The sequence below is a fragment of the Letharia lupina genome, assembly GCF_014066315.1.
Source record: "Letharia lupina isolate WasteWater1 chromosome Unknown contig_2, whole genome shotgun sequence".
NCBI classification, from domain to species: Eukaryota; Fungi; Ascomycota; class Lecanoromycetes; order Lecanorales; family Parmeliaceae; genus Letharia; species Letharia lupina.
Window position 1 is genome coordinate 770,460 of NW_023502971.1, and position 21,730 is coordinate 792,189.

Genomic DNA, 21,730 nt, shown 5'->3' on the forward strand with positions numbered 1-21,730 from the left:
TTCAGGGTTGTGAGCCCGATTGTCTCCTCGTCGGATTCGAAGGATGGCGATGGGATCAGATCATTATGGTCAAGAGTCAGATATTGCATCTTTTCGAATCGGGAGATCTACGTATGTAGTTCCCAGGGGGGGGGTAATGCCGCGTGTAAATGGCAGGACGGAGCCATCGACGATTCCCTCTCACACTACATCGCCATCACAGATGGAACTGCTCCAGATACTTCGTCGCCGCCTGCACGGCGTCGTCCACCTTGTCCGGATGCGGCCCGTTGCTTATACATGTGGAGCCCTTCCCTACCGCCTTTCCACCGACAACGTTGGAGATCTGAACGGCCCATGCGCTGGCGGAGAGGCCGGCTTTGCTCGCTTCCTACAACTTGCGTTAGCTATCGAAGTCGACGGCGAGGGGGCGGTCTACCTCGGAAACATGGCATCCATGGATCACCTTCCCCTCCCCCTCATCCGCCGCAAATAGATAAACCGTCTTGTCTTTGTTCTTCGTCTGCACATGCTTGATTGCATCACTGATGGCCTTGTTGTTGGCCGAGATCGGTACCTTGCCGATGTAGTGCTTGCTATCCTTGTGCTGGGCGAAGTACTCGGTGACAGCATCGAGAACTTTCTTCGACTCGGCCTTCTGCACGGCTTTCTGTTCCTCGAGCTGCGCTTTGAGGATCTTGCCGAATTGATCCCGCAGCTTCGACTTTGTGATCCAGGATATCGAAAGCTGGTCCAGGTCTAATTGTGTGGTTTTGATTTCTTGCTCCTTTTTGTGGCCGTGAGGCATGCGTTCGAGTTCTTCTAATCTCTTCTGAAATTCTATGGCGACTCGTTGCACTGCGTATGCATCTTCGCCCGTCACCGCGACGATGCGCCGTATGCCCTTGGCGATACCGCTCTCTTCTACGATGACGAGCTCTTTGATATCACTGGTTTTCTGCACATGAGTTCCACCGCAGAATTCCACGCTCACTTCTTTCCATTTCGGGTCTTTGACGTTCTGGAGGAGCTCTTCGACCTCGACGCCAACGGATACAACTCGAACGGGGTCCGGGTATGTCTCGCCGAAGACAGCGCGGAGCCCCTCGATTTCTCTCGCGGTAGCGAGAGGTACGCTTTTCGAGTATACTTGGAAATTTTGCCTAATGTACCTGGTCGAAATATCTTCGATTCGCTCCAGCTCTTGGATTGAAATGCCTGCTTTATGCGAGAAGTCGAACCGCAACTTCTCTGGAGCGACGAGAGAACCTTTCTGATCGACGCCGTCTCCAAGAACTTCCCTTAGCGCAAAGTTGAGTATGTGTGTGCCCGTATGATTGTTACGTATTGGCCACCTTCGGAGCTCGTCGTATTCGCAGATCACTTCGTCCCCAACAGAGAGTGAGCCATACTTCAAGTAGCCAGTATGTAGCACGTAGCCAGCGTACACCTGCACGTTCTGGACTTCAAGTTCAGCAACACCGTCAATGATTATTTTGCCCGTGTCGTTCTCTTGACCACCTTGCTCGGCATAGAAGTTGGTCCGGTCGACGATCAAGCCCAATTGCTCATCACCTGGTATTTCCTTTGTCGATTGTAGGAACTGCTTCGCATGGTAAATCGCCTTGATCTGTGATGTGATGTTCTCTCTTCCGAACTTTGGGTTATCATCCGTTGGCGACACATCGTTCATCTTCGACAGCTTGCCTAGGTCGTGAACATCCAGCTTCACCATATCTGAGGCAGCCTTCTTCTCTCCTCGACTTGCCTCCTTTGCTTTCAGTCGAGCGTCTTCGAACTCCGTATCGTCAATCTCCAGACCTCTCTCCTCGGCCATTAGTCTGGTCAGATCCACTGGAAAACCAAATGTATCGTACAATCGCCAAACATCAGCACCATGCAGCTTCTTCGAGTCTTTCAGCTTCGCTTTCTGCGCGTAGTGTTCAAACTGTCTCTCTCCTCGGTCAAGGGTCTTGGCAAAAGATTTTTCTTCTTCATTCAGTATCTCGATGACATCCGACTCTTTTCTCTTGATCTCGGGGAACATATCACTCATTTGGTGCACCAGAGTTGGCACGATCTTAGAGAAAAACTCGCCAATTTCCGAATTGAAGTATTTCCTCGCATACCGAGCACCCCTCCTTAGTACTCTGCGGACAACATAACCTCTGCCATCCGCATTAGGTGCTGCTCCGTCGGTAATAGCAAAGGTGAGTGTGCGAACATGATCAGCGACTACTCGATAGGCTGTGTCGATGCCATCTGGATCATCGTCTCCAAACTTGCCCCTGTACTCTCTCGCACCAGTGATCTCTTGTATCTTAGCAAAAAGCGGAGTAAAAACGTCTGTGTCATAGTTCGAAGGCTTTTTCTGCAGGACTGAGACCAATCGTTCGTAGCCCAAGCCAGTGTCAACGTGTTTGTTCGGCAGTGGTCGCAGCGACTTATCTGGTTCCCGATTGTATTGTATGAAAACGTTATTCCATATCTCCAGCACATTAGGATCGTCTTGATTGACAAGATGGGCAGCATTCCTGCCCCCAATCCTGTCATAATGTACCTCACTACAAGGCCCACAAGGCCCTTGATCTCCCATCTCCCAGAAATTGTCTTTCATATCTCCGGGCAAAATATGGTCCTCCGCGACTCCCACCGACTTCCATATTGTTTTTGCTTCTAGATCTGGCTCGAGGCCTCCAGCTTCGTTGCCTTCAAAATACGTCACGTAGAGGCGGTCAGGTTCTATTCCGTATACTTGGGTGAGAAGTTCCCAAGAGAACTGAATTGCGCCTTTCTTGAAGTAGTCTCCGAAACTCCAATTTCCCAGCATCTCAAAGAAGGTCTATGTCAAGTGTAAGCGTAAGCCGCTGTGTCGATCTAGTCATGGAAAGACTCACATGGTGGTAGCTGTCCTTGCCCACATCGTCGAGATCCTTCAGATATAAGCCATGTCCTCTCGTCGATGAAGCAAAGGCTTACATTGTGTTTGCCTCCCGCACGTATACACTGTTCCTATCAGCTTTTTGCCCCCAAAGAAGGAGCTCTTGCTGACCTTTTGGGAGTTCACGGCACGCTTGAGCTGCGCAAAGTCTGAGGAAGGGTCCACGGTACCGAGGAATATGGATTTGTACTGGTTCATGCCAGCATTGGCGAACAGGAGGGTAGGATCTGAGTGTGGTACGACGGAGGATGAGGGTACTGTATGCTGTGTTAGTACCAGTGTCTATCTGTCTCAAGCACTGGTATCACCGAATGTATGCCCATTGTTCTTGAAGAAGTCTATGAAGGTATCTCGCACGCGCACAGCGGGCCACTCTTCCGTTGTTGACCCCATATCCAAAATTGCGCTCCCGGAATACTGAGCGTTAAGGAGGTGTTTGTGCTTCAGAAAGGTTGGTGGCTTAGTACTGTACCGTATCTGTGGTATACGGTGACTCAGAAAAGGTCCGCAACTCCTCAGCACTCCCACACTTCGCATCAAGCGGAGAGCCAATGACCGACGGAGTGGCACGTCAAATGGTGTTTGGTACGAATCTAGACCGATTGAACCTCTTTTCCGGGCTATGGACTGCAAAAATTTGAGGTTACGAGGGTGAGTGGATTTGGCTGATACTCAACCAGGGGTATGAACTCCGCATGCAGAGCCGCAACCACCGACAGCACCAACAGTGAAAAACTTGAATCTCTTCAAATCGTATGAACGCTCCCATTAATATATACCAATACTGGTCTCACGCGTACTTCCATGCGCTGTCTATCCTATCAAAGCCCAATGCACCCACGGAGTCAACCTCGACGGAATACTATATACAAGACAAACTTCTCCTCCTCCTAGCGTCAAAGATACCCAGCAGATGCTCCAGCGACGTATCGTTGAACCGCCCCCGCCACATTTGTCGGCTGTACCAAGTCTTTCCAGTAGCCTTCCCACAACAAAACATTTGTAGCCCATCCGGCTAATTCGTGAATATAGCAATAGCGCCATGAAACATCCACTGCCTCTTCTCCCTGTATGACGATCCGGATGAAAAGCCGACCTGGCAGAGCGCTGGTGTGGATGCCTCTCGTAAATGCTGTACTAGTGGTCATAGAAATATAAGACAACACGTGACCAGCACTCACTGCGGAACCAACTTGGGAATGCGAGCTGATACAGTGAACACTTCCTAAGATGAAATGACAGCTCATGCGCGCCGAACAGAGTAAGCATAAAGAACGACCTACAACCGTAGTTTGAGAGCGTAAGAGTATGACTGGAGCCGAGAGTGAAGGAAATTCGCTCAACAAAGCAAGCATTTAGGCCCTGAAAGATGGACCCCCACATCCACTCCCGAAGGTAAGATGTCGTGGTGAGTAGTGGACCTTCCTGACGGATATCATCTCCTTTGCACCAAAATAGGCCCGAACCATAGATTGAACCGATCCTCAGAGGGAAAGGAGGTAAGGGCCAGAGTGTTGGCAAAGTATGTCAGACTTGGAAACGACACGGCGAAAACTCCTGCAAAGGAACAGGCTATGCTTTGTCCACGCAGACTTGTTCTGATTCATCTAGCTATGAAGAGTGAAAAAATGCCGTAATATGCATTTTCATGATCATTCTCATTCCTCGGGAACTTTTGCGCTGTCAGCATATCTTCTCCTTCACGAGTACACAAAAACCTACTCTCGATAGTTCCACTCTCAATATCGTCGCTAATCTCCTTCGGACTCCTGCCATCAACCTGACATCCCACACTGAAAGCCGTGCCCAGCACCTCCTTGACCGTCCCTGACAATTCCTTCGCTAAGCTCTTGAACCGCATAGTCCTCGCGATGCTGATGATCTCATCGAGCGGTATTGACTTGGTATGCTTGATGTTCTTCTCCTTCTTTCGATCTCGGGGTGGTTCCTTGAGAGCTCTGATGACGAGGGAGGATGCGGAGGGGACGACTGAGACGGCGGCTTGACGGTTTTGGATTGTGAGTTTGACAGTTACACGGAGACCTTTCTATGGATGTGTGAGCAGCCTCGACCGCACCATTGGCGATCTTTCGCGCATACCCAGTCACCAGTAGCTTTGGCAATATCTTCTCCGACCTTTTTGGGCGATAGACCTAGCGGACCGATCTTGGGTGCAAGAGCTGAGGAAGCACCGACTTCACCTCCGGTCGCTCTCAAGGTGCTACAGACATATAAGTCAGCCCAAAGCTGCCGCACCGAAATTGGGGGGATGAAGATTCAAGGCGGTACACACATCTCCTTCACCTCATTGGGATCGAATTTCGGAGCTGTAGTCACACATGTTAGACAGCGATGATATGCATAGGATACCGATTACGTACGCATTTTGAAAAGGGAGTGCTCGCAATGTCGTCGCTGGACGAAGAAATTGTGCAACTGGGACTCTCGAAGTTCTGAAGCGCCAGCATTTGTGGGAGCTATCGATTTTCAGTTTAGCATGGTGTCGGAATATCAGCCCTATCAAGGTGGACTTCACCGTTCCATCGCTTTCTAGACACTATTCGATACCGGGGACTTGACTTCCAGCATCATCTATTCTGCTGCGTGATATGCCTCTTAAAGTACCCAATGTCGAGGTCAGCTTCAAATGGGATTATTGGCAATAGGGGTAAGCCCTCGGGCGTAAAGAAGCGGAAAGCCGATGACGACCTGGGGAACGAGCAGCGACTTGCTAAGAGATTCGATTTGCTCAATCTTGGTAAGACAGATCTGTAGACTCAGAACGCTCTGGGACGGAGGCTGATCCGATCTACAGAGCATAATGGCAAACTCTACCTCCCTGTCCAACAACACCCACCTGCACGCCAACCCCACACTAATGGCAACTACCAGAGCGAGTCAATGCAACTCGACGATACAAAAGACAGGGTCTATATCCACAACCTAGACGAAGAGCTTGCAGACATAGAATCAGAGGAGGAAAAGCTAGTCTTTCTGCCGGACATCGAGAAGAAGCTGGGCATGGTAGGCAAGATCCCGAAGTCGGTGCTATTGGGAGAAGGGCACCCTTCTACTGGCAATGAAATGGTGTTGTACAGCGTACCATCGTCTCTGTCGGTACCTGAAGAGCAGGATAAGGTCAGAAAGGCTATCATCGAGAGTAGAGCGAGGGCGAGGGAGAAGCAGTTGCATGGTGCTGAGGCTGAGGCGGCTCCTGCAAGACATGTCGATATATGTGACAGGAATGGGAAGCCGAATGGGCTGAGCAACATGGGACATGTTACTGCGGATCAGGTCATGGGTATTGAAGAGGATGAAGACGCTATGGATCTTGGATAATTTGGCAACGAAATCAATGCTATTACTCCTAATAACCCTCAGCTGGATTGTGACATTGCGGAAGGACAATTGGTGATTCAATTTCGCAGAACAAACTCCGATCTTCGAAATGAAAATTTTCCGAAGGCAGATTTTATTGGCAAAGTGTGGAGGTGTTCAGTGCTTCAGACACTGCGCCAACTGCATCCATGAAAAGGTCGCCTGAGTGCCAGTCTTTCATGGGCGTACGAGAGTTTCGCTCTCCTTTCCATTTTATATAGTTTTATGAATCGGTCTACAATGATGCACCAGACTTCGGCAGTGTCGAACGAGAAGAGCGGACGCGCAGTCTAATATGCCGCGCTAGCCCAAGACACGTTTGCTGGAGATTTGAACAAGGTTCCATTTTGCAACCGGCGTGAATGCCGCCCACGTCATCATCCATTCCGGAAGACTATATCGGCTCGATATTTACCTGTGAGGATTGTGTCGTATGTTTGGTCTCGGGCTTTCCGGGGTAAGGACATGAGACCTACAGCGGTGTTGCTCGCTTCGGACATGGCTGATTAGAGACTGGGGCAGCTGACGAAAGGGTATGCAAGCCTTCGATCGTATTGGGTTAGGTAACGTGAATATGCTATTCAAAGTGGGAGTTCTGCTGGTGGTCTGTGATTTCTTTCGTAAAAGCTGATTAGAGGGATATCTAAGGAACAATTAGTGAATAAATGTGTCGAGAAAGCAAGTTTTAAGCAAGACTGATACAAGTTACGACCTTGGCTAGACACACAAGAGAAGGAGAAGTCAAGCCCGTTCTCAGCAATAGTGGCAATTGGACCGGGTACGAATCGTCATGCTTCGACCAGACCAGTATCATCGCTTCCCGAGGCATGTTCGTCCTGTTACCCAAAACCGACATCAGAATGATGGTTTTCGGCGCCTCAGACTGCCACTTTTTCGACAGCTTGCCTGGAGTGAATTTTTGATGGCCGGCTCCAGTCCTGGAAGCCGGAGTAGAAGGCGAAACCTCTCACATCTACTAAATTCACAATGCGTATCCAGCTAAGGCAAGCTCAGGTGATTATAGGTACAACAAAACCTTTTCCCTCTCAGGTACTTCGGTCTCCTATGTAGGGGCAACGCATTAAGTAACAAGAAGTGGAGCACTGATCGGGTGTCTGGATCATAAACACATGACAGGAGCATACTCAGTACTGGCGGCCTTACACCTCTGGCTCGAGTTTGACTTCATTCTGTAAATGGGATTAAGGCCGGTAGAAGGCCGAATGGGGTGAGTATCTGGTTCATGTCGTTGGAGATAGAGTCACCATCATGGAAGGGGTTGCAGATGCTATAGGTCTTGGACAATACCTCGGTGAAGGATTATATATGAACGCTGCTTCGCTGTCAACAGTGCCTTCAGTACATTTGCGAAGCTAAAGAAGGATGGGCGAATATTTGGAACCAGATCCCTCAATAGGTCGTCCTGGCTTACGCCTCTGCATCACCGCTTCATCAGCGGGCGTCGAGACAAGGTCTCCCAGGTTTGATACTACTTTGAAGACAGAAGCGAAGAGCTCCTGCAATCGATGATCCTTGCTGATATCTTGAAACTCGTTCGTCCCTCGAACCCCGCTTTCCACGAAACTCATGTATTGTTCAATACGGCGGCATAGAAGGATCGAGTCCGGATACTTGATGCAAAAAGCCTGAAGAGCCGCTTTGGCCGCGTCGTCTTGACGAATTAACCAGCCTAATGATTGTCAATTGGATACCAAATGCGTCGTGCTGTACATCACTCACGGATGGGTTTGTAAGTCTTTTGGAATCAAGACCAAGATCCCTCGACCGAAAGCCCCCGCGAGAAAGAATTGCTCATCCCCTTTGCAAGCTCAATTCTCAAACCGTTCTCCAGCCGTTCCTGCCCAACAGCTGTTGGCACCGTGTCTCTCTGCTCATTGGATTTTCCCACGGAGTACGATCTGAGTAGGTTGTGTTCCCCTTGATATTTTGAAGCTGGGCCCAAGGCCCTTCTCAGTCTATTTTCTAGGCCCGGGTGCTCGGGATAAAGCCTGTAATATTCTCGGGCAAGTTTGAGCCTAGCAATGCAGACCACATAAGGGTAGCAAAGTAGCGTCTGTGAATGTGCAGGTGCTGACAACACGCTCATCAGTCTTGTGTAACAAGTGTAGACTTCTTCCAGCTTTGGAAGTTTTTGGGAAAAAAAAAATTAGCATGGTTCTGGTTTTATCTTGTTTGGGGCTTCGGCCATGGAGGAGGGTCCTCGCAGCTGGGCATTCCGATCCGAAGCTCGTGATATTGGACATGTCCACAAGCGTGGAAGATGGCAGTAGCGGAATGTTTCGTTAGAAATGGATTGTGAGCAAAAATGTTCCAGATGTCACGGTTGGCTGTTGTCAATGGCCTCAGTGGAAGATTGACTATTGCAGCTTTAAGCGAGATTGTTGTTGATGTCTCTATCCTCTGCCCACTGTGCTAAGGAATATATGCAAGTCACATCCGGAACACCACCATAAGGCCGATGGTTTAGCCGATACTCCTCACGACGCCAATACCGCTGTTCACTTAGCTGCTGCTTATCCCGAAAGAACTTGACACGCGAAGTAGACTATGGGCCCCCGTCGTGCATTTCCCAGATGCACGATCCCCGCAAGAAATAATCATTTGAACGGGTTCAACCTCGACATCAGCCCTGGGTTCTCTGTCTGGACATGTGATTGCACAGTAGTATTTTCCTGCCCAGCCTCATCTTGATTCAAGGGCACAGTCTCCACCGTCCTCGAGGATTCCCCAGCTTCATGACCAGGTGGCGGACCAGGAGGTGGAACAGCAGCCCAATCTTGATGAGGATTGGTCTTCGAGCCGCCATCCGGAGGTTGATAGACTGGCGGTGGTACATGATCGGTGTTGTAGGCTATGCCGTCAGCCTCATTCCTGTGAATCAAAGACTTTATATCTCACCTGGAGGAGGATACGCTTGCATTTGATAACCTTCACCGCCCCAGCCAGGTCCGTGGGAAGCATACCGAGGTTGTGGATAGAAACGAGCGCCTTGAGGTCTGGGGACCAGAATCTGTAGAAACTCAGCATGTAGAATGTGAGAGGTTCGTAGAGACATACTCTGTGGTATATCAACGGACGCTGACCTCGCCTCATCCTTCGTTGAGCGTGCATGCGTCCCAAGACAAGCCATAGTACGAGTAGTATGAGAAGAGCGCCAACGACGGCCCATTTGATGGCTACTCCTGTCTGTACCAGTGTAAGCCACACATTTCTTACAGGAGTGGCTACCGGTGCTCACAGTAGAATAGCCCCACGTGTCATCGTCGTCATTGTCATTGTTAACGAAACCGTCGGTGTTTGTTTGTCTCTTTCCCAGCATGAAGCCCATCCTTGCTAGCATGTATAGTATTTGCAATCGCGGAGGGAAACCTGGCCTTGGAAGGCTGCTCTTCGGGGGACCAGCTTCTGGATTGATGAAACGGGCTCCGGAAGAGCAGTGGCGATAGCCTTGCAATCGAGGAGCTTCGGCTTTTTCTTCAAGGGAGTGCTACACTGAGAGATGATTTGGGAGCTTTACGAGTGTTGCGGTTGTTGTGTTCCTACTCGAGGATCTATGGAATTGGAAAGTGGAGAATGAAAAGAAACTTGGACAACCCCGAGGTTGTTTCCAGGGCGTCAACAAGGGTCCGCCAAGCCGAGACTTACGCTAGGCTATTCTTCTCGATCACAATGCCTTAACAGGCTTAAAACGATGAATGTTTACAATTGAATTTGTGCTTCACTATGTCTCAATATTTTTACAACTCGCCATGCTCCGGGGCTGCTGGTTCCTCTTCTTCTTTCCTTAGCAACGCCTCCGGCAACACCTCTTTTGAGCCTTCCCCAAATCTGATGTTGTCCACCCAATTCTCTACCGAATGGAAATCAAATTTCTCGCCCGGGTAACGTCTCCACCATCCCCTCCTCGCATTGACTGCCACAAGCTCGAAATCTTTTTCTTCTCCAAGCTTCAACGCGTCACGTATAGTAGCGGATGCAGTATTCCTAGAAGGAATAGAGTAGAAGGGAAACAGCTTGCTCTCCCGTTTCACGTGTTTGTCCGCCAATTCAGCTAAGCTTGCCAGAGCCGAGCTCGCGGATTCAGGAAGGACCTCGTCGTCTCCAACGTTGGGCAACAGCGCGAGTATGCAAGTCGATGTCTTTGGGCCAAGGCATTTCTCTTGGAGGTACTTCTCTTCGACGAGAGCTGGAATTGGGTCAGGCATATTGTGAACCAATACTGGCTTTGGTGCGTCAGGAGAGGCGATTGGGTCTGGAGACTCGGTAGGGTTACTTTCGTCCTCAAGAGTAACTGAAGTAGCTCCAGCTGCTGCTTCTGCAGCTTCGGCGGAAGCATGCGAAGATGATGCCGCGGAGAAAGATGAGGCGGCTTCTTTTGACTCGGCTGCTTCTTCTTCGGAAGCTTTCTGAGGCTTCTTACCCATCGGCTTCTGTTTCTCTGGAGAAGCCTTCGAGTCCGAAGAGGCGTACTGACTGATGAAGTCTTTCATGTCCTTCTTTTTGTACGCTCCTTCGAACTTCGCCGGCTCCTCAGTTCCTCCAGGCAACACAATGAGCGTTGGATATTCGGAGACTCCGAACATCTCGACAGCTTTAGTCTCTTTGTCCCGGATCTGGGCGAATTTCATGCTTCCGAGATACTCTGTAGCCAAAACCTTGGTTAAAGCGCTTGTTGTTCCCTTATTACTGAAAAGGATGGCCTTGGCTGTGTCATTGTTGCTCTCCAAGAACGCCGACAGACCCTTGTCTGTGACCTTCTTAACATTATTGGGTATGGAAGACTTCACAGCATCAACGATGCCACTTGACGTCCTGGGTCCTTGGTAGTCTTCCACTATGGGCTTTCCTGGTTTCTTCGAAGGCTTGACAATCTTGAGGGTGGGGAATCCTTGGACACCCATGCTTCCACAGAATGCCTTATTGGCCTCATCGTCACAATTGACTGCGACGACTTGGGCAAGATCTTTGAGGCCCTTCGCGGCTTTCTCATATTCTGGCTTGAGGTTCCTGCAGTGTCCACACCACGGAGCGTAAAATCTTGGTTGGATTAGTGGTAGAATTTCTGGGTTGGGTATGAATGGCTTACTCTACGATCTGAAAGCTTCGTTAGCTCTCAGCTCGATCAATCCTCCGGTTCGATCTTACCGATACTTGATTCGACTTTGCAACGAGCTTGTTGTAGCTTGAGCCATCGACTTGAAGGACGCCGGAGTTCTTGGTATAGAGACCTTCAGCACTAGAGGATGCCGTTAGAGCGAGAATAAAGAAAGCAACCAGAGAGGCTTTTTGCAACATTTTGAAGACAAGAAAGACAGTAAAGAGAAAATCGTAACGTCGTCAACGTTGGTTATATGTTTAGCAAATTGCCAATCCAATTGTGCAAGCTGTCCTCTAGCTGCGGATAAAGATGCGGGGCTTAGTGCGTGCAGGGATTATCTACGTGCATCGGCGATCCGAGTCAATGTCAGTGCTGCACGCTTTAATACTTTGTGAAGGGCGATGCATCCGTTACGGAGTAAACAGCTATGTCTGAAAGCCTTGTCTTCCTAATAGATCAGCGCCATAGCTCAAGATTCTGAAGCTCATAACTCACTGCAGAAGAAAGATGGCAGCAACTATCCCACCTGCCTTGAAGGCAGCAGACATAGCTCGATTCGCCCAGCGGGCCGGCCAGGTGGAAAAGGCCAAACCTGTGGTGGCATACTGGTGCAATTATTGGATCGTTGAGCAGATTCTGGCCAAGAAACTGCACAAGGCAGACGCAGACTGCATGTCTTACACCATGACCCTCATGGACAAGCTCGAGCAGACTAAATCCGACTTCTCTGATAACGATGCTATTATGGATGATATGGCTGGTCAAGCATACATTGAGCAATTCGGCCAAGAAACTTTTCAGAGAGCAGACAACGCTATGAAAGCGAGCAAGGCGTCGAGACAGACCGCAGACACTTTCCAGGCAGCTGCAACATTCTTGGATCTTTGCCAGATATGGGGGCCTCTGGACGCTGAGACAGCGTCAAAGATTAAATTCGCCAAGTACCATGCTCTTCGTATTGCCAAAGCAATCAAAGCGAACGAGGACCCAAATTTATCCAATCCAACCCCAGAACCTGAACAACCGCCTCTCGATCCAAATGACCCGGATGTTCAGATGATAAATGGGCTTGGCGATTCTAGCCAGCATCAGGATGCGTCTCGTCAACCCTCTGTAGTAGAGATTCCTGATGAGCACGATCGACTGCAAGGGCACATGGCAGGACGGTCTACTTACGATGAGTCGTTGCATCCGTCGAGAGCGCCTTCTGTTCCGCCGCAGCCTGCTCAGGCCTATCAGCCCCCTCCTCAACAGCCAGCAGAAAACTATTACCATAGTGCCGCGCCTCCAGAGGTATCTCCATTGGATCCGTCAACCACTGATCGAACCATCTCTGATGGTGGTGGCTACTTTCCCAGAGTGCCCGATACCGATGGAAGAGCTCCTTCATCAAGCTCGCCTGATGCACCTTCAGAAGACCCGAGCTCACCACCAGTGGTACTTCCAGAATCTTCCCCTCTACTACCACCGACTTCGTCAGCTGCTGGATTCCCTCCATCACAACCGCCAAATTCCTTGCATTCCTTCCCTCCGCCTAACATGGATGAACCCAACATTTCGCCACCCTCTTATGCCCCTGTGCCATCGTATGGTCCAGGCCCTCCATCTGCTTCAGCTCCACTTTTTCCTCAACAGCCTCCATCAGCCCCTCGACAAGCGCCTGCGACTCCCATTAAGCCTCTTCCTGCATCAGGTGCACCTGTGAGGCAAGCTCTCCCACCATGGCAAATGGCGCCACTCCCAATGGCTCCTCCTCCAGTCAGTGGTCAAGCAAATTATTTGACCGATGAAGAGGCTATTCTCAAAGCTCAAAAGCATGCGAGATGGGCCATATCGGCTTTGAACTTTGAGGATGCTAACACGGCCGTAAAGGAGTTGAGGGGAGCATTGGAAGCATTAGGCGCGAGGTGAAATAGCAGTCAAGCATTGGATAGCTTTCAAGGCGTGGTTAGCGTGTTATTCATTCGTGCAGTATACCCAGTTAATGCATAATGATTCAGGGCGTGGATAGCAATGAAGTGGCAAGAGTGATGCACCGCAGTGGTGGCAGAGTGATGCATCCTAGAGTGACGCAGAAAGGTATATACTTCTTCTTCTCTTTCTTATACCACTACCGACACTCCTTTGGGCCTTTGCTTGACCCTCTCTGCTTCTTGTATGTTCTCTTGTCTCCCTTATGCCTTCTTGGCCTGCTACAACCAACACATCATTCCACGACTCCTCACCTTCACCGTGTGAGTCCCCCAAAACAGACCTCAATCTATCGTGACTTGACTCCCATTTCTGTATTTGTACATATGCTTGTGAGCTCACTACATTGCTGACATGATGTTTTATTTTAGCTCACATATCGACATCATACATCTCCTCACATTCGTCTCCCTCTCCACTAATACGAAGAGATCTCTGCCCCACTTTGATCACTAAGGCGGTAAAAGCTCGAGCTCAATAGAACCCTTCTAGCTGTTCCACCTTCTTTCCAACTAAGGTTGTTACAACAAATCGTCTCCCTTGTGAGAGCGTAATCACTGTTTTTGATATTGCTCGAGAGTGCTTCGGGAGATTAAAGTCATTATCATCCAACTCACCTTCACACCACGAATACCTTCTTACTCGTCCTCGAGATCACTTATCAAATATGAACCCGACGTCAACCGACAAAGAAGATACTTTGGAGTATACAACTACAGCTCCAGGTAAGTTTTCCACGTTGTTGTACACTACCTGAAATTGAACTTGCAACAGCCATGATCACTACAGACCCCAAAAAGTGGTACTTGTCTTACAAACCAAAACCTTGCGTCCCACATCACTGCCCCCGTCACTTCTTCGATAAAATAGGCTTCAAGCCAGAACATTCATCTGAGCAGATGCGTACCGCCTTCGTCGTCGACATGGAGACTCAATTGAACTCTCATAGCCACAATTTCCTTAGGAAAGTCACAGATCCAAAGGCATTCAAGATCGCCGTGTCAGAATTCTTGGTGGAATGCGGTCCTACCTATTGGGGTGATAGCAAGCGGGATCATCTTCAAGAGCCGGACACACTCAAAGGTTTTCTGTGCCCTCGGGACGCTCAACGCGAAGGTTCGAAGTAACTATGCACCGTGCTGGATTTGGCAATGTTTGTGCTAATCACTGATCAGACTGATTGCGGCCGTGGAAGGTTTCTACAACTACAAAGCATATAAGATGAGTATACGCAATGTAAGCTAATCACAATTTGGTTGTCTAAGGGAATACTGACATGATGGTGATTAGGCGACAAGATCCAAAAATTGTACAAATAGACAAGTCGGCTTCGCGGCGTCGACCAGGCGCAAAGTCAATTTGATCGACAATCCTGGAGCGATCGAGCCATCAAATTCCAACAAACGCAGCGCAACCCTTCTCGAAGTGGAGGATGAAGAGGTAGATAAGGGGAGTTTGTTGGACGGGTTTGAGCGAATGGAGACCCCAGAACGTCCTCGGCTTCTTCCAGATAGCGAAGAATCGACCCAACAGACTCAAATCCTGGACGACGATGCCACAGGTATCTACGGCAGTACAGCTTCACGGAAGCCAATCCTCCCGCAACTGCGAGCTTCGTCAGCTTGCGAACCTGCCTTGATTGCTTCGACTAGGATAACAAAGGTCTCGAAGCGAGCTTTCGCATCCCATTTGTTCCGCAGAGGAGAGCCATCCTCAGGCACCGAAGCTTTAGGCTTTTTCCAAACTCCTCGTCCTCGCGACCTCACACTGCCTGTAACTTCCACGCCAGAAACACTAAATCCATCTAATGAAGATATCTTAATGTTCTCCGATGGTTCTATTGCTGGCGAGGAGCAGCGCAGAGAAAAGACAACTACCACTCCTCTGGGCACATCAGAGGAAGAGGAAGGGTCGACTGCTAAAAAAGCCCGCGGTGTTGAAGACGTCAAGACAGAGCCTTTGACTGACGACATGAAGAAGAAGACGATGTTCCTTGTTACAGTCCACGACTCGCCAATAGGTCCTGTCCCCATTCCATTCACAGAGTGTGGCAACTTCCATGTTCTCTTTCCTACGTTGATCGAGGAGCGAGGTGTTCCGGATGAGATTGCAAGAAACGTCAATGATATCACGACAATTTTTACTTGGACTGGCGGAGAACTCGGAGGGAGGATAGGCGGTATTCGGAGGAACAAGCCAGGCGATTGGGATTATTTTTGCAACAGTCTACGCGAAGCTCATGAGAGGGATACCGACCATTTTAAAGGCATTTGCGAGGTCGCTATCAAACTGCATATCAATGATAGACATAAAGAGCATTGTTGAAGACAAGATGGTGAAAGACAGATAGAGGATGTCAACTCACAATTCATGGTGCAGTCATGGCGAGGAATGGAATGCGTGGTTAGGAAAGAAACATGCTGCTTCGATGGAGCAAATTACTACTCCAAAACGTTATGTAATCCCAACACTTGCTAGCTTGATATCTGTCTGTGTGGTATATCAGACCGATCATGATAACATTTGTCGTCATATAGATGTCCGGTTGAGACGGTTCGGATTGGCTCAATGCATCCAATGAGTGAAACAGGCAGGTGAGCAGACAGCACAGTACGATAGCTAAGAAGCATCTTCTGGATAGACGTCACAGCAAGATAGAAGAACATGAAGGATGCTTAGAAACCTTTGCGTCCCTGTATCTTATAGACCCAAACTTCCTTACCGCCCGAACAGCCGACTGAACATTCCTCCTGCAAGAGTTTTTGCTATCCCACCAGAATACATAGCGCTCGAAGCCAAAGTCGACGCCTGACTGAACTTATCGCACCGCGAGAAAGCAAGGGTGTTCGTGATCGTGAGGATTAACGCGATGGCTGCAGCGCCAAACCCCATTAGCAAAGAACCAATTACTGACGTTCGTCCCCAGTATGTGCACTTACCATTCAGACTCAGCCAAATCGGGCTTTCCAGCCTCACCAGCGCAAATATAGCCAAACCGACCCAGAGTCCAGGCTGTGCATACAATGCTAGCCAGAAGAACCTGTCGTACCCACGCATTAGCGCAGCTCAACCATTAAGTCTTCCCCCCCAACACTCGCAATAACCCCCTTCTGCCCTTCTTCCTTCTCCTGTCCTCCCTGCTCCCCTCCCTCAGCACCTCCCATATTCTCCACGTACCTCTTATCGGTAGCATTCTGCACCGGTCCTCCGCTATCCCCACTCCTATCCTGACTCTCAAACACCCAATGGCTGTCCCCCGAAGTCGTGTCCACTTCGTTCCACCATCTTAGCCCCACAAGCCTTCGCCCAGCAATATTCTTGAGGTAGTAGAAATCCGCGGCCAGGAGGAGCAGGGTAACGATGAACACGAGGACGAAGCTGGAGGTGAAGAACCAGAGACCGAAGAGGTATATTAGAAGAGATGCTGAGACAATGTCAGTTGACAGAACGGCGGGGCTCCGCTGGGGACCTACACATGCGGAATCCGAGAAAGAAAAGCAGCGTTATGGGATGGGAGCTCAGGCGCCAGTGCAAGTCGCCTTGCTTTGATTGCTGGGCTTGGTTTTCCATTGCGAAAAATGAGGAAAAGAGTGACTAGCAGGAAACGCTGTGTTCCATGAAAGGCCAGTTGAGTACCTTGGGAAACGTCGGGATATTAGGGTTAGGCTTGGCTTCGCTAATCCTAACCCTAACCCTAACCAAGAACCCTATTAAGTCGGCTTCGAATTTCGAATTTTCTTGTCTGAATCATTCCTCCCCACGATTCACAATTCCATGACTTTGAGATGGCTCCTGTAACCCTTCACCTTCGATCCGAAACCAAGCCACTGGAGCACCGCAGTGCTCTCACACCAACAGTAACCCGGAAACTGCTCGACAACGGTTTCAAGGTCAATATCGAGCGCAGTCCTGAACGAATCTTTGACGATAAAGAGTTCGCCTCCGTCGGAGCTACATTAGTGGAGGAAGGATCATGGCCAAACGCACCAGAAGATCACATCATCATTGGCTTGAAAGAATTAGAGGACAAGGACCCTTTTCCTCTGAAGGTAAGCCTCAAAGCATATTGATGGAAGCCAATATCTGAACAAACATTAGCATACCCACGTCGCCTTTAGCCATTGCTACGTTCGTAAGCTTCTTCGCAAGCTTAACAATCCCGGTAGCTGATGATCGAATCCCTATCCAGAAAAACCAAGGTGACTGGGAGAAGGTTCTAGGGCGCTTTCCTCGGGGTGGAGGCACTCTATACGATCTAGAATTCCTGACCGATGAAAAGGGCAGGCGGTGGGTCAATCCGGCTTGCTCTCAAGTAAACTCATCTGACAAAGCTAATACACTATAATCTCTCAGAGTGGCAGCGTTCGGATTTCATGCCGGCTATGCGGGCGCGGCTTTGGCTCTCCTAGATTGGGCATGGCAACTGGAGCACGGTAATAAGGAAGCTTTACCTGGCAAGGGTCATTATCAGTGTAAAAGCGATCTAGACACAGAGGTTAAGGAGCAGGTCTCTAAAGGTGTGCAAAGGAACAAAGGGAAATCGCCGCGCGTGCTTGTTATCGGAGCGTTGGGCAGATGCGGAAGAGGAGTCAGTCGACCTCGTGTTATTCTGGATAAATACACTAATTCAAAAACCATCTAGGCTCTAGAGTGCTGTCGACAAGCTGGCATCCCGGAACAACAGCTTGTGAAATGGGACATGGTCAGTGGAGTCCTGAGCACCTTTGACTCTACTCGATAATATTCAAGAGCAAAAAGCTCTGTTTCGGGAGCTCACAACAGCATTCACTCCCATGCTGACCCCGAAATTTACTTAGGACGAGACGGCCCAGCCTGGACCGTATAATGCAATTAAGGAGGCTGACGCCTTTATTAATTGTATCTACTTGAGCGAGCCTCTTCCTCCTTTCATTTCTACGGACTTTTTAAAGCAAGGAACACGCAATCTCAGTGTTGTGTAAGTACCTGTTCGCTCTATACAATCTGAGCAGCTCTCAACCCCTTGCCACGGACTGGGAGCGAATCACCCAGAGACCGTGCTCTCTTACCCCTTATCTTGGTCAGAATAGGCGGCTAAAGCTCTGATTCCGTTTAGATGTGATGTTTCTTGCGACACTACCAATCCTCACAATCCTATCCCCTTTGCCAACCAGCCCACCTACTTCAGCAAGCCGACTATCACCCTGCCGGACTTCCTGAATCCACCCCTGAGCTATATCTCTATAGGTATGTTCACCTCTGAGCGACAAGGACCTCTATTCGATAATTTCTCGACGAAGAAAATTTGTTTCAGGAACTTAGTGTGCATCTTTATGCTGACTCTACAATTTCCACAGATCATCTCCCATCTCTACTCCCGCGAGAGGCGTCCGAAGCATTTAGTGAAGCACTTTTGTCCAGTCTCCTCCAGCTACCGGAGAGGGACACAGCGCCTGTATGGGTAGGGGCAGAGAAAATGTTCAAGGAAAAAGTCGCGCTTTTGCCTCAAGCGCTCAGGCAGAGGGAGACGCCCGTTGCAAATGGGGCAGCTAAAGCATAACCATCCAATTGAGCTCGTGCTAAACTGTGGGCAATTTACGTTTTCAGACCCTCGATCTCCATCGAGCGAGATCCCTGTCTGCGGAGTAATAGCCGCTGGAATCTGCTCCGGGAATGTCAGGACTGTAACAGACACCTCCAATTTTCGAAGTGATAAAAGTGCTAGCGCCAGCCTCGTGACGCTCGGTCAGGCCCTTCGCATCGAAGTCGCTCCCATTCGAATTAGTTTTCTATATCAAAGAGGTGCTCCTCCGCGATTAAAATATCCGACCAAACGAGCGCCATATAATACTAGCCAACAACAGATCCGGGTGGTTCACTAGACATAATAGAGATTTCTGGGTTACGCAAGAACAAGAAATGCGCTCCAAGCTCACTAAAAACCTCTCCACACGTCCCCGTCTCCTTGCTGCGGCATCCTCCCAGCGAGAAGCTTTGAAGCGTATCTTGGCTATGCTGAAGTAAATTGAATAGATTACTAGGAGCAACGCAGGCCTCTTCAAGGTGCAATGAATGCAGCATCAAGTTCGCTTCCTTTGCAGTCTCATTGAGTGAGTCCAGACATCTGTAAATTCCCAAACACCAAGGATAGGTTCTTCACATTAGCGCCCAGCATGACAAGCTCTTTCATTCAACCCCAAATATACGAGTCGATTCTTTGCAGACTCAACTCTCCACACTCTCCCACCCTTTCCTAAAAAGTGCTTGCTCGAATAAAGCAGGATCAACGGTCTTCTTATCCATATTCGGACCGTACCCCGAAAGCGCCGAAATTGAAGCGAGTCTTGGTTCGTAAGCTTCACTATAAACCCCATGCCTGCGACACAAAATCCAACCAATACTGACAACGTCCGTATCGCAGAGATCACCGTACGTCGGATCCTCCTTGACATCGCGGCCTACAATCTCAAAGGGTCTGCAAGTGGGGATTCGGTGCAGCATGATCTCTTGCAAGACCTGTGTTCCTTCCGTTGGAAATCTTTTGACCCCATTGGATCGTCGAGGCCAGTCGAAACTGTCGCCTAAACAAAGCTTCCCTTCTGCGTCTGCGTCCGGTGAAGGTGCGATGCGAAGTTTTTGGACGCTGCGTGCTAGGTGCTCGTTGTGTGCGATTGTTTCCAATTCCTCAAGACTGTCTACGGAGAGATTTGTGCTAAGCACTACGAAGCATTTTCCACCGAAAGAACGGAGACACCAGGCGTAGGGGAACATTCATTCAGCACCGCCCTTATTGAAGAGCTATTGAAGAGGGCTGACGAGCCTTTCAATACAAGTCAGCTTCATTATCGTATTGTGACCAGACTACGGACTTGGGCTCCAGATCGTTATGAAGAGCAGAGAGAGCATCCTGTACTCGGCGTCATGGGTGAGGGAGGTCAACGAAATGATTCAATTCGACTTGTTTTCTATAGGAAACACTCAGTAAATCTTATTGCGTGAGTAACGAAATGGTGCATATTATTCATGCCAAAAATATTGACATGTTAATGGGTGCCACAGGCTCTGGCAAAAGTTTGGTTCGGAAGCCTTCTATCCTACGTTCAACAACGTTGACTGACCAACGCCCCCTAGCTCGTCAATTAAATCTGTGGCAGAGAGGTTGCTGATGTTGGCGAGGGTCAGTATGTGGCTATCGTCAATGGAGAAACTGTTACTTCTATTGATACTCCTGGGTTCGACGATACCTATCTCAGCGATGGAGAGGTACTTGAGAGAATTGCGATGAGTTTGTTTACGCAGTGAGTTGTTACTTACATATATATTGAGGTCTGCTCTAACTTAAGGACTCACAGTTACAAGGGCGGACACAAGCTCAGTGGCCTGCTCTTTCTACAAGACATCAATATGCGCAGAATGATGAATACTGCACTCAGTAATCTAGACATGTTTCACCACCTCTGTGGTGATCAGTCGTTGAAGAACGTGATGTTTCTGACTACAAAGTGGGATAAAGCGTCCACTTCTTTTGCACAAAAACACGAAGGACTTACGAAGAATGTCTGGTCTGGCATGATTGAGCTAGGTTGCTCCCGGCCAAAGCGGCTGGGTGGAGTAGCCAATCATTCCTCTGGCATCGTTGATCCGATCTCCGATGTTATCGCACGAGTACTCAATTTTCAGCCCAGCTGGTTACAGATACAACGTCAGCTGGGAAGTGGAAAACATATCCTTGATACTACAGCTGGTCAAAAAGTTGACCAAGATCTGTCTTTAGAAATCAAGAAAACCCAGGACAGCTTCAATTCAACGTTGGCCCAGATCGAGAAGTCACATGAAGATACAATACGGGCTGCTTTGCGGGATGAAGCCGACGAGTACGTACGTGAGCTCGCTGAAGCCCAGGAACATAAGAAGGCTACGGAAGCGAGTTTCGAAAAGGTAATGAAGGCAGAGGAAGAACGACTTATGAAGGTGGAGAAAGAACGGCGTCGAAAGATGGAGGAAGAACGGCGCGAAAAGGAGCAGGAAGAATGGAATAACAAAGTGTACAGATACGGCATAGATGCCGTTCTTGGTGCGGGCGGTTGGATGCTCTTTGAGGGTATCGGCACACAAATACAGATGGCTGGTTCTCTGTTGAAAGATGGGGGACTATTCACGCCTGTCCATTGTTCCGAGGCACCAAAATCCAGAACTGCAGATAAGCAAGAGTTTGATCAGCCAAGGCATGTGCAAGATCATCACAGAGGTAAATTCGCCGTGAACCGAGGGGGGCATTCTCAAAGTCTTGGATCCGGCCGGAAAACGCTCCACCGCATCTACAAAAATCCACGTTCTGTAGTCGGGTAGGCCCTCCTAGATGA

General features: G+C 49.3%; 10 protein-coding genes across 10 annotated transcripts; 5 read left to right on the top strand and 5 right to left on the bottom strand.

Annotated features, from left to right (window-relative positions):
* Nucleotides 1–196: 196 nt before the first annotated feature.
* On the bottom strand, nucleotides 197–3,313 carry HO133_004314 (uncharacterized protein; the record flags this gene model as incomplete). Its single annotated transcript, XM_037295232.1, has 6 exons — nucleotides 197–370; nucleotides 419–2,821; nucleotides 2,877–2,912; nucleotides 2,959–2,985; nucleotides 3,032–3,177; nucleotides 3,229–3,313. The coding sequence occupies 6 exons, from the start codon at nucleotides 3,311–3,313 to the stop codon at nucleotides 197–199; spliced, it is 2,871 nt and encodes a 956-aa protein (XP_037157233.1).
* Nucleotides 3,314–4,578: 1,265 nt separating this feature from the next.
* Nucleotides 4,579–5,305, bottom strand: HO133_004315 (uncharacterized protein; the record flags this gene model as incomplete). Its single annotated transcript, XM_037295233.1, has 5 exons — nucleotides 4,579–4,592; nucleotides 4,643–4,967; nucleotides 5,021–5,141; nucleotides 5,214–5,247; nucleotides 5,302–5,305. 5 exons carry the CDS (start codon nucleotides 5,303–5,305, stop codon nucleotides 4,579–4,581), a joined length of 498 nt encoding a protein of 165 aa, XP_037157234.1.
* A 243-nt stretch (nucleotides 5,306–5,548) lies between these two features.
* On the top strand, nucleotides 5,549–6,259 carry HO133_004316 (uncharacterized protein; the record flags this gene model as incomplete). The annotated part of the gene is made up of 2 exons (XM_037295234.1): nucleotides 5,549–5,678; nucleotides 5,736–6,259. 2 exons carry the CDS (start codon nucleotides 5,549–5,551, stop codon nucleotides 6,257–6,259), a joined length of 654 nt encoding a protein of 217 aa, XP_037157235.1.
* A 2,657-nt stretch (nucleotides 6,260–8,916) lies between these two features.
* On the bottom strand, nucleotides 8,917–9,647 carry HO133_004317 (uncharacterized protein; the record flags this gene model as incomplete). Its single annotated transcript, XM_037295235.1, is given in 3 exon segments — nucleotides 8,917–9,204; nucleotides 9,218–9,505; nucleotides 9,558–9,647. The coding sequence occupies 3 exon segments, from the start codon at nucleotides 9,645–9,647 to the stop codon at nucleotides 8,917–8,919; spliced, it is 666 nt and encodes a 221-aa protein (XP_037157236.1).
* A 409-nt stretch (nucleotides 9,648–10,056) lies between these two features.
* Nucleotides 10,057–11,614, bottom strand: HO133_004318 (uncharacterized protein; the record flags this gene model as incomplete). The annotated part of the gene is made up of 2 exons (XM_037295236.1): nucleotides 10,057–11,316; nucleotides 11,465–11,614. The coding sequence occupies 2 exons, from the start codon at nucleotides 11,612–11,614 to the stop codon at nucleotides 10,057–10,059; spliced, it is 1,410 nt and encodes a 469-aa protein (XP_037157237.1).
* Nucleotides 11,615–11,924: 310 nt separating this feature from the next.
* HO133_004319 (uncharacterized protein) lies at nucleotides 11,925–13,328 on the top strand (the record flags this gene model as incomplete). Its single annotated transcript, XM_037295237.1, has 1 exon — nucleotides 11,925–13,328. The coding sequence occupies one exon, from the start codon at nucleotides 11,925–11,927 to the stop codon at nucleotides 13,326–13,328; it is 1,404 nt and encodes a 467-aa protein (XP_037157238.1).
* Nucleotides 13,329–14,055: 727 nt separating this feature from the next.
* Nucleotides 14,056–15,713, top strand: HO133_004320 (uncharacterized protein; the record flags this gene model as incomplete). The annotated part of the gene is made up of 4 exons (XM_037295238.1): nucleotides 14,056–14,113; nucleotides 14,163–14,511; nucleotides 14,564–14,624; nucleotides 14,679–15,713. The coding sequence occupies 4 exons, from the start codon at nucleotides 14,056–14,058 to the stop codon at nucleotides 15,711–15,713; spliced, it is 1,503 nt and encodes a 500-aa protein (XP_037157239.1).
* A 393-nt stretch (nucleotides 15,714–16,106) lies between these two features.
* Nucleotides 16,107–16,958, bottom strand: HO133_004321 (uncharacterized protein; the record flags this gene model as incomplete). Its single annotated transcript, XM_037295239.1, has 4 exons — nucleotides 16,107–16,261; nucleotides 16,328–16,428; nucleotides 16,566–16,812; nucleotides 16,862–16,958. 4 exons carry the CDS (start codon nucleotides 16,956–16,958, stop codon nucleotides 16,107–16,109), a joined length of 600 nt encoding a protein of 199 aa, XP_037157240.1.
* A 215-nt stretch (nucleotides 16,959–17,173) lies between these two features.
* On the top strand, nucleotides 17,174–18,927 carry HO133_004322 (uncharacterized protein; the record flags this gene model as incomplete). Its single annotated transcript, XM_037295240.1, has 8 exons — nucleotides 17,174–17,437; nucleotides 17,487–17,516; nucleotides 17,578–17,675; nucleotides 17,742–17,976; nucleotides 18,031–18,090; nucleotides 18,206–18,345; nucleotides 18,484–18,614; nucleotides 18,725–18,927. 8 exons carry the CDS (start codon nucleotides 17,174–17,176, stop codon nucleotides 18,925–18,927), a joined length of 1,161 nt encoding a protein of 386 aa, XP_037157241.1.
* An 812-nt stretch (nucleotides 18,928–19,739) lies between these two features.
* HO133_004323 (uncharacterized protein) lies at nucleotides 19,740–21,716 on the top strand (the record flags this gene model as incomplete). The annotated part of the gene is made up of 4 exons (XM_037295241.1): nucleotides 19,740–19,796; nucleotides 20,058–20,362; nucleotides 20,522–20,665; nucleotides 20,720–21,716. 4 exons carry the CDS (start codon nucleotides 19,740–19,742, stop codon nucleotides 21,714–21,716), a joined length of 1,503 nt encoding a protein of 500 aa, XP_037157242.1.
* Nucleotides 21,717–21,730: the final 14 nt, after the last annotated feature.